The sequence below is a fragment of the Stegodyphus dumicola genome, chromosome 5 (genome assembly GCF_044657685.1).
Source record: "Stegodyphus dumicola isolate Sdum_Otavi_A_Nest chromosome 5, ASM4465768v1".
NCBI classification, from domain to species: domain Eukaryota; kingdom Metazoa; phylum Arthropoda; class Arachnida; order Araneae; family Eresidae; genus Stegodyphus; species Stegodyphus dumicola.
The window spans coordinates 56,848,361-56,867,692 of NC_140772.1; the positions used below are offsets into that span (position 1 = coordinate 56,848,361).

At 31.9% G+C, this 19,332-nt stretch overlaps 1 protein-coding gene across 1 annotated transcript in view; it reads left to right on the forward strand.

The window, feature by feature from the left end:
- Positions 1-19,332, forward strand: part of LOC118188008 (katanin p60 ATPase-containing subunit A-like 2) — a 102,536-nt gene that overhangs the window by 20,686 nt on the left and 62,518 nt on the right. Inside the window, exon 3 of the mRNA XM_085817809.1 lies at positions 4,465-4,627. Coding sequence (XP_085673935.1) covers positions 4,465-4,627 — 163 coding nt within the window. The remainder of the gene's footprint in view (positions 1-4,464; positions 4,628-19,332) is intronic.

The following is a 19,332-nucleotide window of genomic DNA, read 5'->3' on the forward strand; positions in this document are numbered from 1 at the left end:
GGCTGGCTGCATGGGCGTTTTCGTGGTTTTCCCCATGTTTAACGTGTATACGAGCCAGTTTCCCTTAGAAAGCCCTCCACGAAGGCATCCCTCCCTTCAGGCAGATAGCCCTCGTGTGCTTTGCCATAACTGAATAATCCAATCCAATCCTTTCGTTTCCTTTATTTAGTTTTTTATTCTCCCAATACCGGCAGCTGTTGAATCCGATTGCGTAATATCATGTAGGGAAGAATTACGGCACACGTATTGCGCAATAACGTTTGCAATATTTTGCAGAGATAATTAATTTTGATGTTCGGTTCCGAGATTTGTTTATGAACACGTAAAAGAGTTTTATTGTGCTTGCAAAGCAGAATATTTTTATGTTTCATTGGTTTGTTTTTATATGATACACATATCGAATTGTCAAATGCATTTATTTAATGGAAAAATCTAAAGAACGGCTAGTCTATCCCCCCGTCCGCTTCTCTTTTTCAAGTTACGCTCGACTGTCCGAATATTCGCCAGTTTTCAAGTATGCGGGTAGTTAAGCTTTTACTGTTAAAGGATGACTGCATGAAGCAAATTTCTGTCTTCTGATTTCAGAAATGTTCCTCTTTTTACTTAAATTACTTTGCTTGCAATATCTGTTAAGGGAAAACTGATATACGATGAAAATTTAGAAAATGTTCAGAATTTAGATTTAAATTAGTTTAATATCAATATGAGTGAAAAAATAAATTGTATTTATTATTAAGTTCCAAGCGAATAGAATAAATATGCCTTATTATTATTTATTTTCTCTATCTTGAACTGAAATTCCATCATTAAATCTTGTAATATAGTTTAGTTCTGCATAGTTTTTTTTTTCTCTCATTGTAAACTAGTTCTGTAAATTGAACTGTTATTTAAAATTAAAAAAAAAAAAAGTAATTATTTTCTATGGTTGAGGTAATGCTTATTCTCTCTTAATAAATACTGCATTTCTCATATTTTAAATTACGAGTCTAATTTTTAAGGTTATGCAGTTGTGTATAATGTAATTAGACAGGTGCTTATTTTGTTTCTTAAAATGTGCTTGAAAAGTGCTTATAGGTGCTTATTTTTTTAACTAAAATGTGACTATGAACCCTGTTGTTCCTTTAATTTATCCTACTTGCATATTAGTGTGAAATGTAAATGTTTCAAAAAGTTATGTTTGTAATTTAATGTTAACTACTTGAAAACTTTTAGAGAGAGGGTTTTATAGTCAAACTTGTTTCTTGTATGTTAAATATTAGACTATGTTTAATAATAATGATGCATAGCACATACTTCTGTTTTATTCTAAAAGTAATATTGCAAAAGAAGGCAGTTGCATAGATAATTGCATTAATTTATTCAGTTCTATTTACTGACAGGTTTTTAAATTTTATCATTGATGGTCCTTAAAGGTCTTTAACAGTCCTTATTTTCATTTCAAGAAATGTGTACAAACCCTGGTTAAAAAGTAGTCTAGATGGGAGAACAGATGGTAATCAGTTGAAAATCAGTTTCTGGAATATGACAGGTGGTTGTGCCTTTAATACTGCTATTCTCTGAGAGTCTTTTGTACAATGTGTAAGTAAATATTATTATAGGAAATTATTGTATCCTTCAATGCATGCTCTTGCAAAATAAACCGTAACTCTTCCAGTTAGCACTTAGAATATCTGTAGTTCAAATCCCAGTGAAGACATAGTTTTTCAGGTTTCTTGATTTTAAAAATCTTAATAGCTTTATAACCTGAGGAAGCTGTGTTTTGTGATTGTGCTGTCCTGCAAAGTAAAGTGCTCACTTTGACTATTCTTGGATGCCTGAAGATAAAGTGACATTCAGCTCAGCACTGTAATGAATCACTTTAACACTAGGTTATCATAAAAGCAATGACATCTTTTGTGAGTGAGGAGAACAAAGCATCAATTTGAGTTGATTTCTTTATTGTTGTTCAGGGTCTACTCACTTTGCTGATTGTACTTGTCATTGCTGCAGCCAATTTTCATCAAATGTGGCACTTCAGTGTAGAATTGGAGCTGTAATGATATGTTGACGGCATTATGATAGCCAAACAAATCATTTTTGTTACTTTACAAAGTGACAAATGAGTTGGTGGCCTTTCATGGGGCGATAATTTTCATGATAATCTGAAGGTACTGAAAGGTGTGCCTTGTCATTATTTTGAACTCATGTGCCAAACCTTTTCACTTTATCAGTGACATGTAGATACTGAACAATAGTATTGTGATTATACCAAACTCGTTTGCATTAACATCAACATTTCACTATTGATCAGCTTTAGTAGTATTTATTCTTTAGCATTTCATCTGAAAGTGGTATTGGTCAGTGTCCAGATATCTCATTTTCCAAAGTTGTATCAGTCTTATTTTTTAATGCGTCTCATTGGAAATCCATCAGCTGAAATATAAATCAGTAAGTTTAATTGGATTTGTAGGTAATATTTTTTAATTCTAAAACAAATATTTTGCTCTGTTATTTATTATTTTTTTTCTAACTATGCAATATGAATTTTGCTTCTTTTTATAATTTTATCCCCTTTTTCTTTTTTTTTAAGCTTTATGTTGTTCAAAGATGTTTGATTTGTTTTCTTGCTGCTGATTTCAGCAATATGGTAAGTTTAGCTTTTTAGGAAGAAAACCTTTACTTATTCAATTTTCTTCCCCCTTCCCCCATAATTTGTTTTCTGAAGCTTTACTCTCAGTATAAATAAGTTTGCCATGTTTTAAAATATATAATTTTCTAAATGTGAACTGATCTGATGCAGTACAACAGCGGTGCCCAACCTTGTGGTGCTCGCCAGCCTGATTAGGATGAACAAAAAATATTTTAAAAATAACCATTCATTTGTATTTCTTAATTGTTAAAATACACTAAGTATTTATTGTCATAAAAGTTATCTTGGAAGATGTTATAAAATAATTGATTGCTGACTGATGAATTTGATAGCGAACATGAAATCTTATTGCTTCATTCCGATGTTAGATGGCTCAACAGGGGAAAAGTACTTCAACAATTTATAAAACTTCTTTCGCCAGTACAGCAGTTTTTGAAATCCGGAAATGAAAGTTATAAAGAATTGGTCGATAATAATTGGTTATCCGATTTGTATTTTCTCACGGATATAACAGCTAAACTGAACAAACTGAATGAAGATCTCTAGGGAAAAGAAAAAACCCTTTTTCAATTGACTGGGATTGTAATTGCTTTTCAGATAAAGTTAAATTTGTGGCTAAATCAGATGAAAGAAAAAAATTTCACCCATTTTCAGAATTTATCAAGCCATATTAATAACCACAAGGCAATTGAAACAGAGAAATATTCGGGAAACTTAAATGAACTGAAAAATAATTTTGAACTCCGCTTCTCTGATTTCCATAAAGTTCAAACAATATTATTATTCATCTCAAACCCATTTGCTGAAATTAATATTTCAGAAGTACCACATAAGATTGGAAATATGTTTAACAAAAATGTTGATGTTTTGGAAATGTGTTTGCGATAGGCCAAAATGTGCTAATGAGAGGCCAAAGGTTGGGCACCACTGCTGTGTAATTTTAAGTTCTAAATTTTCATGTATCATGTTTATATGTTTATAAATGTTATCTTTCAGTATATATATATATATATATATATATATATATATATATATGTAATTGAAAAGCTAATAAGTAAAGTGTGGTAAGACTTATTTGGTCTTAAAAATTTTGCGCAAAATGCTGCAAAAATATGAAATAATAGGAAGAAATATTGTAGAGAGCTCACTAAAAAGTTACCAGGAACTGTGGCTCCAAGAAATAGTTCAATGCAGTATTTTTTTAAAAATATTAACATGGAAGTAATTTTTAAAAATATTAACATGGAAAAAACAGCCTACATGTGATATAAAATACAGAACATAAAACTGTTAAAATCAATTGTTGGAAACATGTGAATGCACAAAGAAAAAGAGCAAAACCTATCGATGTGATATGTGAAAAGTTAAACTTGTTCCGTCGATCAGTTTTTTTTTATTTGTGTTAACTTTTCACATACCACATCGATAGGTTTTGCTCTTTTTTTTTGTGCATTCACATGTTTCCAACAATTGATTTTAACAGTTTTATGTTCTGTATTTTATATCGCTTGTAGGCTGTTTTTTTCATGTTAATATTTTTAAAAATTACTTCCATGTTAATATTTTTAAAAAAATACTGCATTGAACTATTTCTTGGAGCCACAGCTCCTGGTAACCTTTTTAGCGAGCTCTCTACAATATTTCTTCCTATTATATATATATATATGTATATAGTTATGCTTTATGCTTCTTCTTGAAAAACAAATATAGATACACATTTACACTGATTGCATGTAGTAGAACTTTAAAAAACTTTAAGAATTGAGTCTGATTAGTAATAATAAAATATCATAATATTCATAGATATGTAATTTAAATTTCACTATGTTTATTAGGTTTACTCAAGCTGCAGATGCCTTGAGATGTGAAATAAATTTTCCTATCCAAGATTATACGGTCTGTGATAATATTCATTTGGAATCTGTTTTGCAGGATTTTGAGTCGTATTATTTCTTGAAGTACCAAAAAGTGCCTTTAATTGTGAAAAAGTGCCTGAAGGTAATATATATATACACATATGGGTACTATTCCGTTTTGAGGACCTTAAAAATCGCCAAACTATTGTTGATGCCAGTGCTGCAAAAATAATTGCGGCAACCCTAACGCAAGAAAGGAAGTGTAATAGTAAATAACTATCTAAAGATCATTGTTTTAATTTATATGAAAATTTAATTTTCTCTGAAAAATTCTGTAGGACACTTTTCGTCACGGGCAATTCCCAAATTATTAAATCCATAGGATATCAAAAAAGGATTTAAAAATTAAACTAATATTTCAGTGGCGTCTTTCAAAATGTAGAAACTATCTAAACTTACTCATTTGAAAACAAACGTGTATGCTAGATTTGGCGTGTGTTAAATTGGCATGTTTACTAGATTTGGCACTTTCGCACATACATTTTCGCTGCAATTTTTTACGGTCCTCAAAACGGAATAGTATCCACATATGTGTTTTTGTATGTGTAAAGTTCTGTAAATATTTGATAGTTGTATAATTGTTTTGCACATTTTTATGTTATGTATTGTTTATATTTATTTGTCTGTTACATTTTAGGCAATAGTTAGTGTATATATAATTTTCATATTACAAAGATTGCAATTTCCAAGCATCAATAAAAACTCAAAAATGAAAATCTTTGTATTTGTTCCAAAAGAGTACGAAATACAAATTACTGTTTTTTGAGCCTTTGCTGTCATGAGATAAATTGCAATAATATTAAAAAGGTGTTATTTGCTTTGAAATAAGGCATTCCAACTCACTATTAAATCTCCAAGAATTGGATTGGATTACGGCAAAGAATGCAATGACCATCTGCTTATGGGGATGGATGCTTTTGTAGAAGCTTTTAAGAAAAAACTGCTGGTATTTACATTCCTGATGGAAAAATCCATGAAGTCTTCTATGTAGTTAGCCCATTCTCCATGATTTGTTTGACTTGATTTGATTCTGGAAATCTTGTTTTGCTGTTAGTAATTTTATTCTGCTCTATTTAAAAATTATATTCTCACTTTAGTATGCTTGCTGTTCATTGCTTTAAATATGCACCAGTAAAATAAATGAGCCGGCTTTATTTAATGTGTAGTCTTAGATTATGTTATCAATATTCAAACTTAATTACATGTTCTATAAATTTAAGATATTCACAGTTTGTGGAAATTTCATCTGTAGAATAAGTTGTGCATTTATGTTCAAACTAAGAGTAAAATAAAAATATTTAAATTTTCTTCTGTATGAGTTGTTCATGATATAGTAATAACTTGCTGTCTTGTAGAATCTGCAGGATTTTAGCTTGTTTCCAGTTGTAATAGCAACCCTATTGAAACTATTATTATATTCTTAGCACAAACAGCGAAGCTTTGTCAACACAAATAGTTTCTAAAGTACCAAGCTGTAGTGCAAATGAACATTGTTACATTTGCTATTCTTATATTCACTTGGTGTTTTTTGAATCTAGACTAAAGACGGGATGATTATCTTCCTGCATTATTCACCATGAGAAGATAAACAGATTTAGACGGCAATCAGAAACCTTCGTATTGCAAGATAATCCATCTTCCCATCTGCCAATATAGCTCATTAATGCCCAAGTGGTAAAATCGCCAACACTGGTAGTTCCACCCTGGTTTCAAATCCATTCAAACGGGCTGGCTGCATGGTCATTTTTTTAGTTGTTTCCATGTGTAACATGCATACAAGCTGGTTTGCCTTAAAAAGGTCCAAGAAGGCATTGCTCCCCTTAGGTAAATGGCCCTAATGTGCTTTGCCATAATCAACTACATCAAACCCACTTGTCAATAACTGCTTTGTAGAAGCATTCTATTCTGAAAATAAATATGTGGTACTTAGTCATTCAGTATGTTCTCTAGATTTCTCTCCCTATCATTATTTTCACTTCACAAAATTCAGTTTCAAAGAAAAGTATTTCCTGACATGAAAGAGATAGAAGGAATGCGACATTCTACCCTTAAAGCTGTGTTGAAACAGACTTCTATAAGTCTTCTTTAATTACCTGTCACTTTGTATTAAGTAGTTGCATTGAGGCAACTTCCTGTCCTGCCACGTTTCTTCCCATCTGCAACTCTGCAATGTTTCTGTTTTTTTACTGTGATTACTTTATTGCCATGCTGTGAATATATAATAAAATTCAATTACTTGAACATCAGTTAATCAAAATTTTTGATGGAATGATTGTCGAAATTAGAAATTTGAAATAAATTAATGTGAATATTGGAACATACTATAAGAAATTGATACTGAGTCAGAAGTGATTTTTTCAATATTTGTTTTTTGAAAGGTGTGTTCCTTCAGTTTTGGCTTGTTGAAACTTGACTGTATCTAGATTGATTTTTTGCTTTTTTCCATAAAAACAAAATTTCTTATATACATTATACCTATATTGTATATGTAGCATGTAGTTTCAAACTAAGGAAATATGAAACTATGTTTAATAGTTTGACAGTTTTGATCATATCTCATCTTTCAGTAAAAATATATCAAAAATAAATTTTATATCAACCTTCTTACAAGAAATTGATGGTTCAGTAAAACTGTCGAAACTAGTCCTGTGAAAATTTGAAAATATAACGTTGTTTTTTGTTGTTTGACTTGTAAATTATTACAGATAATTTTGAAAAGTATGCTCTTTAATATGTCATTTACTCTCAAGAATTGTTCAAATTATGTGGGTTTTGCACCCAACACTAATATTGGATTATTAAGTGGGACAGGATTCTATTCAGCAAAAATGTTTGGAAGCTGCTTTATTCCTGCATCATTTGATATAAATTATTCAGTAGGTGCAAAATCAATGTTGTTTTGGTTTGAGATGTATGCCAAGCAAAAAGACAGCTACAGCACTAAATTATAAATTATATAGATTTTTGCCAATAAATGAATGTTTTTCAATATAGAAGTATTTTTTTAGTGTCGAAGTAAAATCAAGAATATAGAATCTCCACATATTTTATTATTATGAAGCAATATCTAATTCATAAGGTAAAGCATACAAAAAATTATTAAAAAATTTTTAATTAAAAAAAGTTGTTAGTGATTCGGAGGTCTGGATTTTGGACTTTGTACTGTAAAACTTAAGCATAAATGCCACAATTTTAGCATATTTAATTTCAAAACTATCGACAGTTGTGGTCTGCTGCGTAATCTCATATGGGATTGGTGTGGATGTATTTTTCTTCTTTAAATGATTAGCTCTGGTCATGTTTCATTATTTTCCCCCCTGATCTTATAAGTGAACATTACAATGTTTAAACACAATAGTTGTCTTTAAGTATTGTCATGTTTGTTATTTAAGTGTGTTGTTTAAATCCAAACCCTCCTGTACAGACTTCTTTATTTCCTCAACTATTTTCATTTTATAGTGATAAAAATTTATGGTCACTAAATTCACCTATGAATTTTAAAAACAAAACAAAAGAAAACACACTACAGTTTGTGACATGAATGGATCAGGTAGAGTTAGTAACGTGCATGGAGGAGGGATATGGGCAATAAACATATGTAGAGGGAGGAGATATTCCAAACAGCAAGCAGAAAGTTGCTAGACTGTGAGGTATCGCACAAATCAAATAAATTATCTTTAATTATTTTCACCAATTTTCATTAAAAAATATTTTCCATTTAATTGTTAATACTGGTAAATTTTGAATTTATTGCAACTATTTTGTAAGTATGAAAATTATGTATCGCTAGTACTAATTTTAAAGTGTATTTTTATATAATTGAATTTGTGACTGTGTACTGTTTTTGTAAGTGTTTATTTTTGTTTAGAATTGTAGATTTTGTGATTAGAAATTCCACATTGTTTAAATTATGAAAATAGTTCAACTAGGCAGATACTGTTCTAATGGTCCTTGGTGACTTTCTGGAAAACACTTTTTCAAAGCCATAAAAGCGATTTTTCGAGAAGGTACAAAAAATACAGTTGAGTTATCTCAAAGTTTAGTTTAAAGAGTTAGCTGAATGAATTGAATTTTAGAGTTTACTCCATGAATAATATCAGTAATCTCTGATATTTCTTGTGTGTTTACCTCTACATTCTCTTTAAATTATTTACATCGGTTACTTTTGCAATAAATTATCAATTTCTTTGTGCTCCTCAAGAATAATTATTTGAGGGTAATCTTCACAAACCCATACCTTCAAATAATATTCTATATTTAGTCTCAGATTTCTCTCTCTCTCTCGCATATTTTTTGAGCATATGTTTGAGGATTTGATGACAGCAACAAGCAAATTATGTAGAGATAACAAAATACTATATCAGATTGAAGGAAATGTTAAGCAACTTTATTTTATTTATTTATTTAAAGTTTTCCCATCAGTTTCAGCAAAAATTTTGATTTTTTTTCATTCATGTCTGCTGAGAAGTATAAGTTAGGTGAATTTATGTGCTTATACTTAAATTATATACATAAGTGCATGCATCTTTTTGTTTAATTTCTGAAGCCATAATGAAGATTTTACTTACTATAATTTTTGCTCAAAGGGACTCTAAAACATAAGATGCTGTATTTACAAAACTGGTGCTCAGATGAGCAACTGGTATTTCGCCATGAATGGCTGAAGTTATTTTCATAAAATTCTCCATTATTTTGATAAACTCTATTGTTGCAAATAAATGTCTAAAGAAAATATACCCATGTGCAAAACTAAAAGAATTTGCACATTATGTCGAATTTCTAAAAACTAATGGACAGATTTGAATGAAATTGTGTATGAATATACATTTATAATAGAGAAAGACCATTCAAAGTCAGTTCAAAAGTACAGGGATCTCCAAAATCCTCAACCTGTTATCAAACTGAAATGAGTCTAGTATGGGGCATGCTTCTCTGTCACAGCCATATAGCTAACACAACGTGGTGGCATATTGGATAAGAGCTATTGAGGAGTCCCTGTAGCAGTCAGTCCCACTGCTGCAGCAAGCAGTTTATTTTTGTTAACTACAGGATGATTCTACTACAGGATGATTCTCAGAGAGGGAGGGAAAGATAAAATTGCCTTCCCAAGACTGCACCAGACATGCTGTATAGGTTTAAGGTCAGGAGATCTGGCTGTCCAATCCATATGTTTAATATCCTCATTTCCTCTGTAATTAATTGCCATGTTCAGTCAGCTGAACCATATGTGGACAAGCATTGTCATCCATAAACAGGAACTCAGGACCGACTCTGAGAAGTTGAACATAGGGCTGTAAGATTTCGTGTCTATACCTGACAGCAATCAAGTAGCCTTTCTGAAATGCATGCAAGGATGTGCGGCTGTCTAATGTAAAGCCTACCCAAACCACTACATCTCCACCACCATAATGATCCTTTTTCTTGAAGAGAGAGGAATGGTATCATTCTTAAAAAGGGAGGGATGATATCTCTAAATCTCAACTCATCTGTAAAAAGTATGGTGCTTTGCTGAAGTCTGGTCCAAAAATCGTCTGCACCATGCTAAATGCACCTTCTAGTGTGTGGCATTGAGTGGAACACAAACAGCAGGTCTTCTGGCATACATCCCTCTCATGAAGCCTTTGGGCAACTGTAGACCATGAAACTGATAGCATGTAGCTCATGGGATCCAGTGATAGCATACAGCTTATGAGAAAGCTGCAGAGCTGTGCCACTATGCTGAAAGTGCTAAATAACAATCCTCATTTTTCATTGTGGATCTTAGTCGATCTTTTCCAGATCTTCTGGGTGTTACATTAAGCTCTATAGTTACCTGCACTTGTGATTGGCCAGTCTTTAATCTTCCAGCAGTTCTTAAACTCATTTCGTCATCTATACTTTCGTGACCAGCGACATCTCCTCTATTTGTGCACGTGAGCCCCCAAAGAAAAATGAAGAAATAAATTTGTTAATAAATAAAATATAATAACATTAAATACATATCTAGATTTTTGTCAGTTTTCAGGAGGGATCTTCTCCTCCCCTTTTTAAATACGCTAATCAATAGCTAACGTACTGTATTGTAGATGACTAAATGCAGAGCACTTGGTTTCTCCTTGATCGCATCTGCGATCGTAGAAATGTCCTTGAAGAAGTCCTATTGTTGTAGGGACAGAAGCAGGCAAAGGAACAGGAAGGGAAAGTTACCACTGATACCATTCCATTTGCACATCTTAATTTTGCGGGACTCACGCCTTTTGCAGTTATCCCATCCTAATTCTCCCTTGGTTTGCTGTATTAGACTAATTAATTGTTTTTCCATTTTCTTATTGTTATAATTTTTTTATGTATATTTTTTACAAATTTATGTGAACAGTTAAGATGGCGCTTAGTAAAGTCAGTGCTTTGAAACTAAAGCAATAACTATTTTCAATGATTTTTTTAATATATTTAATGGAAAGGAAAACTGAAATAGAATTACTCAGGTCAACACCTTTGCTAAACCATATCCAGGGGATGAAATATAAGACTATAGACTTCAAAAGGGAATTCAGATCCACTTTATATGAAAAATGTTCCGGGATTTGGGAATGCAAAATAACTAACAGGTTGTTTTGTTTTCCATGTTTCCTGTGTACAAAACAGAATGGTGATTCAAGTTGTGTAAGTTAAGGTGTTGCTGATTTATCGTATCTAATTCAGAAAATAAAAAACATGAGTACTCACAATCTTGCATCTAATTCAGAAATTTAAAAAAAAAGCATGAATACTCACAATCACATTTAAACTCCATCTTATATTTTAATTTGCCAGGAAAAGTGGTTATTCGCCAACAACTTAGCAGTTAATTTTCAAACAATCTAAAGAAAGAAAGGAAGATAATGGACATAGTGAGAGAGGAATCATATGAAACTTCAAGAGAAAAGAAGAGACAAAATATTCATATTGCAAAGTCATTAGGTTTTTTGAAGCAGGAGACATGAAAAATGAGCAATGCCCTTGCCGGGACTGGAACCTGTGCTTTTTGAATACACACCGAGTGTGTTATTGTTTCACCTTGAAGGCATGAAGAAAGGAGAGAGAAAATACTTTATATACTCCATCTTTTAAAGAGTGACTGGGAATAAGGGGACCCAGTCGCCACATCCTGGTGGTAAAGAATCATTATCCACCATCTTTTTGTTCGGGCGTCACTGTAGAGTCACTAGGTTTTGTTTTTTGAAGCGAGAGACATAAAAAATTAGCAATGCTCTCGCCGGGGCTCGAAACTGGACCCTTCGAATACGTGCCAAGTGTGCTGCTGTTACACAACGAAGGTATGCAGAAAGGAATGAAAAAATACATTATAATATAAATTTTGCTTTTTTCCTCACTACTTTGCTGTTTCTCTCACTGAAGTTACGAAATTCCAGGAGTACGAGAAAACATTTCCAACTCAGATGGTTGACGAAGCAGCTGATGTTTATTTTATGTTTACAGAAGGCTTGTATGAAAAGTGAACTAGAAGTAATTTACAGAAGATCAAATTTCAGAAATATGACTAGTGCCATTCGTTTTCTACAATTTATTATAGAAAGCAACTTACAGTCTACGTTTTCGGAAACCTAGTAACTGTTGCTAATTATTTTAACTATTCCAGTGACCACTCCTCATGCTGAGAGATGCCTCTCAACTCTTAAAGATATTTTTAAGAAGCACAAGAGCAAGGACAAATTAAGAGTTCTAGCCATGCTCTCAATTGAAAAAAATAGTAATATGTATCTGTAAGTGCTCCATCTGGCCTCATAATCTCTTTTCTAACTTAGTTTTTGATTTCTGCCCCATCTTCTGCATTCAGTTTTTCATTGAATTTCACGTTACAAGTTTCTATAAATCTATGTTCTTCTGGTAGCCACATTCTATAAGATCTAGTTTCCTTTGCATATCCTATCATGATTCCTTCTTTTCATCTCCTTTGTAATTTATCTCTGTTTTGTTTTGGTAGGCCATCATAGGCTTTACTACCAAATACCTTAAAATAAACAACACTGGGTTTTCTGTTGAGGAACATTTCATAAGGAGTTCGGTTACTCGTATGACACACACTGTTCCATGTATGCACGAAATATCAAAGAGCTTCTGCCTACCATGCTTTTCCCATTTTATTATCATTAAACATAGCTTTAACTGCGTGTAATGACACAGTTAAATCGTTCACATGCACCATTCTCTTCTGGTGTTTTTGTATGTTCAACGCTAATTTTGCTAAGTACCTTTCGTACTTAGCCAAAAGTAAGTAAGTAAATTGCTTGTTACAGAATTCACCACCATTATCAGTCCGTTTACTAATTAATTTTTTATTTACCAATTTTTCCATTTGCCTATGATAGTTACTATTAAGTTAATGACTGATTCATTTTTATTTTTCATACAATATACTGTTACTGATCTACTACAGTACAAAGTCTTTAATCCATACTCGTCGGGACTTCGGCGAATCCGGATTAGATTTTTTCCGAACTATAAATCATCAATTTAAATCTGGTAAGATGGCATGCAGAAATTATACAATTAAAAATATGAAACCGTAATTTATGAAATAAAGAGCAATTATGATCTAAAGGGTATCAAAATTTACAAAAAAAAAAAAAAAAAGCTTAATATTTATTTGTTTACTTTATTAAACATTTCTTTCAACGTGCGCATGCGTAAAGCATACATTACGCATAGTCGAAATTGGGGGGGGAGTGTGCTTCCGATTGTGCTGCCTGCCAGTGGAGTTTCAGTTTAAATTAAAACTTGGGGAGGAGAGCAAAGTCCCTCTATTAATTACAATTTTTTAAAAATTTGTTACAAGCTCTCCCTCCGGCTCTAGGGTTGTCCTGACAAAGAACAATGGTAAGCAGTAAGTTTTCTGGGAAGTTCGGTTCTACAGAGAAGTTAAAGAAGTTGTGGAGTTCAGTCAAGGGCAAAGTCCTAAGGCAAGGAATGATATACTAATTGAATATCTGGTCCCACTGAGGTTTGAAATTTCACCTGGTGAGTTAGCAGATGAACTGGATACATATGAAAATGTGTAAAATACCTGAAAGAATTTCATAATTGGTGAGCAATGAATTATAAAACGTAGGCACTGTCTTCATGTGGCACATAAAATTAGATGCTTTTTTGTTTGGTGGATTTACTCATAGAGTGCTAGGAAAACCAAACTCAATCCCTAGGTTTAAACTGGTATCCATGTGTGTGACTTTTCTCAGCATACTGCTTTTGATAATCGTGCTTCTTTTCAACCAGTTCCTTTGATTTATAACCATTGCACTCATCACAGCTTTTTATGCTTAATATTCAATGTAGGGAGTTCCTTCATCCTTCTGTCGGAAAACAGTCTTGCATTTCAGTTAAATGCTTTTCTTCTTCTTCTTTATACAAGAAGCAAAAATTGACTTGATCACTGGTATATGTATTTTGAACATGTTTAAGACTGGCCTCATCAGCAAAATCTTAAGTAGTTTGTTATGAAAGAACCAATTATGCTCTTTAAAGTTTAGAACAGTCTCAGCTTTTTGAAGAAATCTACTCTTGAGATTGTATGGTTACCTTTAGCCTCTGGCAAAACAACTTAGTTTTGTAAACTTCTTCCTACCTCAGTATTTACAGTGGTATTAACTTCTGCGTTAGACCGATGTCCATTTGCAAGAATCATCACATCTATCTTATCAAAGTTTGGCATAAAATTTAACCTGCAATGGAATGGCTTGCTCCTTTGTGACTACATGCACTTCCCAAATTCCATTTATATTTAGTCGAGACAGCAGCTTGAGTTGTAGAAATTCAGCTGAATATTTCTGAAATCAGACAGATTCTTATTCTCAGCAGGGTTGTTGCACTTAAGCCACATTAGCATAGTAAAACAGGATTACTGCATTCATAACATGTTAACGTCAAAGATTCTTGTTTTGTCTCTGATTCTAGGGTTGGATTTCTGGATGGATTAAAAGGCTTTTTCATGAGATTAAGCTTCGAGATTACTTCCATTCCAAAGACTTCTGTGGAGCTGGTAAAATTCTTCTTTCCGGTATTTTGCATATTTTCATATGCATCCATCCCAATCAATCCAGTTATCAATAAAATGATCTTTGTATTCTGGTGGAGCTCGCTTTTTAATCTGATCAGCAATAATAACGTCTTTCAAGTTATTGAAAGTGTTCACTCCTAATTTTGAAAGCCATCCTTCAGAAAAGCTACTGATTTCAAAGCAGAAGTCTCACCAAGTATTATCAGGGTTCTTCTTATGGTGGCAAAACAATTATCTAAATTTATCAGTACTAAATTTAAACCTTTTCAGTAACATATCTTTACCATGTCGTTAATTTTGCGATTCCTATTCTGATTCTCTTATGATTAATTTTGCAACATCAGTGGGAATACCCAAATAAATACACTACCCATTTGGTTTCAGTTGTTTTTTAAAAGTGTGTCTTTCAAGTAATTTTAAATAAAGGCTCATATCATCATTTTTGGAATTGAAACAAGGGATCAATTTATTAAATTCTGATTTCAGAAGGTTAACTTTCAGCGAAGAAGTAGATTTCTCAGGAGAAGTTTGTTTCTGAGCTTCTAAGTTTAATTTAAGTGTTTCGTGTTTAAAAATTCTTTCTTTCTTTTTTTTTAGATTAGATTGTTTGTGTTAGCCTCTTTGTTTATGCTATCATCTATTAAAGTTGTTTAGAGAGTTAACAAACTTTTCCTCATAACTTTTAGAATTATTTCTTCAATTTCTGAAATTTTAAAATCTGGGTCTAAGACTACACCTAACTTCTCAGCTAAAATTCAAAGATCTTGCTTTTTACCTTTAGCCAAGAAGGACATTGTTTACTCTTAGGTAGCTATTCTAAATTACAGTACTCTTTGATCATGTGAAATTTCAAAAACAATACACAAATTTAATGTGTGCACATATCGCAATTAATTTAGCATTAAGAATATTAAAATTATTTCACAAACTAAATTAAAGCTGACCACATTTCAGAAGCTCGTATTTCAAGAATTAATATTCAGTGGAAAAAATTCCATTCACTAAACACAAAATGGCTCTTTACCTTATACTTATTCTAAACACTTAAACACTATAAATTTTTTCAGTATTTACCTTAAAACCAACCACATTTCAGAAGCTTATATTTCAAGAATTAATATTCAGTGGAAAACATTTCATTCTCAACACTAAAACACAATATGTTTCTTCAGTATTTTGCCTTAAATAATTCTTAAATAATGCATACATCATTCTTCTTTTCCATGAGGTACATTCTTGTGACCATATGTTTTTTCTGTTAAATACATGTGTCTCTTCTTTAGAGGTTATGCACTTAGAGATAACTAACTGTAAGTTTATACTATATATGTGTGTATGATATCAAGTAAATAAAGCAGTGTTTTGTGTACATATATTAACATATTAAATGTGTGTGCATATTAAGTTATTAATAGTATAAGGGGTAATTCAATAATAAATCCATTCTGGATATTTTTTTTAAACTCTTAAGTATAGTAAATAGATACAGAGAAAATACATATCTTCAAAGTATAAACATATTTGCTTTTATTTCAAATAATTAGTTCCTTCTTTATGCATTTTAGAATGTTTTAGAGTAATTTTATGTTTTCCTTTTTTTAAACTTCTGGGATAAATGTTTGGTTATTTTCATTATTTTGTTTGATATTTTATTCATAGTTGCAATTAGCTGTAATGCTGGTGTTTTGTAATTCATTATTTTCTTTGAAATCATCATTGTAGTTACTAATGTTATTAGTATCCTTTTTTAAGCCCACTATTTAAAATATACAGACAAAAGTCTTTAATCCTCACTCGTCGGAACTTCCGCGATTCCGGATTATCTGTTTTTCCGGATTACAGATCATCAGTTTAAATCTGGTAAGATGGCATGCAGAAATTATAAAATTAAAAATATGAAACCATAATTTATGAAATAAAGAGCAATTATGATCTAAACTTTATCAAAATATACAAAAAAGCGCCTAATATTTATTTGTTTACTTTATTAAACATTTCTTTCAACACACGCATGCGTAAAGCATACATTACACATAGTCGAAATTAGAATATTGCAACTAGAAAACTATTTGACGTGTATTCGTGATATTTATAATGACGAGGAATTTTATTTAAATCATATCAAAGACAGAGTACATAGAGATGAAAAGCTATATTTAGTAAGGAATTATAAGCCGAATAAAATAAAAACATCTACCCTGAAGATAAGGATAGTGCTGACAGATGAATTTCCAGTTCATTGCGCGCCGCCACCGTCCCCCCCCCCCAGAGTAGTGTGAAATTTATAAACAGATTTCGGAATGGTTAGAGAAACAAAGGATATGCCTTTATCCATTTTTTGCAGCAATTCCACTTTTTGTTTGATGGACATCAAAACATGCTTTCGTTTTGTAGATCCTTTGGCAGCTCCAGAATCAGAAACTCTTTTTGACATAATCGAAAGTTCAAGCTCACTTTTATAAAATTGCTCTAACAGTCTGCAAAAAATAATAAGCCAGATCCAATTAGAAGATTAAGGAACAACGCAATCTGCAACATTAACTGAAATAGATAATTTTAGCTTAGCTTATACCATCCGTTATACATTAAATGTGCATGCATAAATGTATTATGCACATGCATAAAATTATGCGTTCACGCATGGGCAGAAAGGTTGTAGCTTTGAGGTCCGGATTAAAGACTTTTGACTGTATGTAAATATAGTTCAGAAAACTGGCTAAATTGCTATGCCAATCCATTGCACTACATTCAGCATGTTTACTGTTTTTTAGATCCTGCTCAATCACATGCAAAAGAGCTCAAGAAATAAATCTTAGATTTTATTTATTTATTTATTTGTATGCAACCTTGCACACTTTGAATATACAGTCAAAAGTCATTAATCTGGACTCGTCGGGACTTCGGCAATTCCGGATTATAGATCATCAGTTTAAATCTGGTAAGATGGCAATGCAGAAATTATAAAATTAAAAATATGAAACCATAATTTATGAAATAAAGAACAATTATGATCTAAAGGGTATCAAAATTTACAAAAAAAAGCTTAATATTTATTTGTTTACTTTATTAAACATTTCTTTCAATGTAAGTTATTTAAGTTGCTTCGTTTTATGTGATAATACTTTCTCTTTAATTCTATAAACAGACATAATTTCTTCTTCAGTTACAATGTTCCGCTGTTCAAGTACTATAATTGCTGTGTCGAGAATACGGACTAATTTTAATTTGTCAATCGAAATTTTTTCGTTTTCAATAACCTCTGTGTCACTTTCTTCACTATAGGAAGCAAATTATAATGACGAGGAATTTGATTTAAATCATATCAAAGACAGAGTACATCGAGAGAAATACTACATTTAGTAAGGAATTATAAGCCAAATAAAATAAAAACATCTGCCCTGAAGATAAGGATAGTGATGACAGATCAACTTCCAATTCATTGCGCGCCGCGGCGTTCTCCCCTTCCGCCGCAGAGCAGCGTGAAATTGATAAACGGATTTCGGAATGGTTAGAGAAACGAAGGATGTGCCTTTATCCATTTTTTGCAGCAATGCCACTTTTTGTTTAATGGACTTCAAAACATACTTTCGCTTTGTAGATCCTTTACGTATTAGTAAATATATATCGGAAATTCTATTTGACATAATCGAAAGTTCAAGCTTACTTTTATAAAATTGCTCTAACAGTCTGCAAAAAATAATAAGCCAGATCCAATTAGAAGATTAAGGAACAACGCAATCTGTAACATTAACTGAAATAGATAATTTTAGCTTAGCTTATACCATCCGTTATACATTAAACGTGCATGCGTAAATGTATTAGGCACATGCATAAAATTATGCGTTCACGCATGGGCAGAAAGGTTGTAGCTTTGAGGTCCGGATTATGGACGTCCGAATTAAAGACTTTTGACTGTATGTAAATATAGTTCAGAAAACTGGCTAAATTACTATGCCAATCCTTTGCACTACATTCAGTATGTTTACTGTTTTTTAGATCCTGCTCAATCACATGCAGAAGAGCTCAAGAAATAAATCTTAGATTTTATTCATTTATTTATTTGTATGCAAACTTGCACACTTTGAATATACAGTCAAAAGTCATTAATCCGGACTCGTCGGGACTTCGGCGATTCTGGATTATAGATCATCAGTTTAAATCTGGTAAGATGGCATGCAGAAATTATAAAATTAAAAATATGAAACAGTAATTTATGAAATAAAGAACAATTATGATCTAAAGGGTATCAAAATTTACAAAAAAAAAAAGCTTAATATTTATTTGTTTACTTTATTAAACATTTCTTTCAATGTAAGTTGTTTAAGTTGCTTCGTTTTATGTGATAATACTTTCTCTTTAATTCTATAAACAGACATAATTTCTTCTTCAGTTACAATGTTCCGCTGTTCAAGTCCTATAATTGCTGTGTCGAGAATACGGACTAATTTTAATTTGTCAATCGAAATTTTTTCGTTTTCAATAACGTCTGTGTCACTTTCTTCACTATAGGAAGCGAATTATAATTACGAGGAATTTGATTTAAATCATATCAAAGACAGAGTACATCGAGATGAAATACTACATTTAGTAAGGAATTATAAGCCAAATAAAATAAAAACATCTGCCCTGAAGATAAGGATAGTGATGACAGATCAACTTCCAATTCATTGCGCGCCGTGGCGTTCTCCCCTTCCGCTGCAGAGCAGCGTGAAATTGATAAACAGATTTCGGAATGGTTAGAGAAACGAAGGATG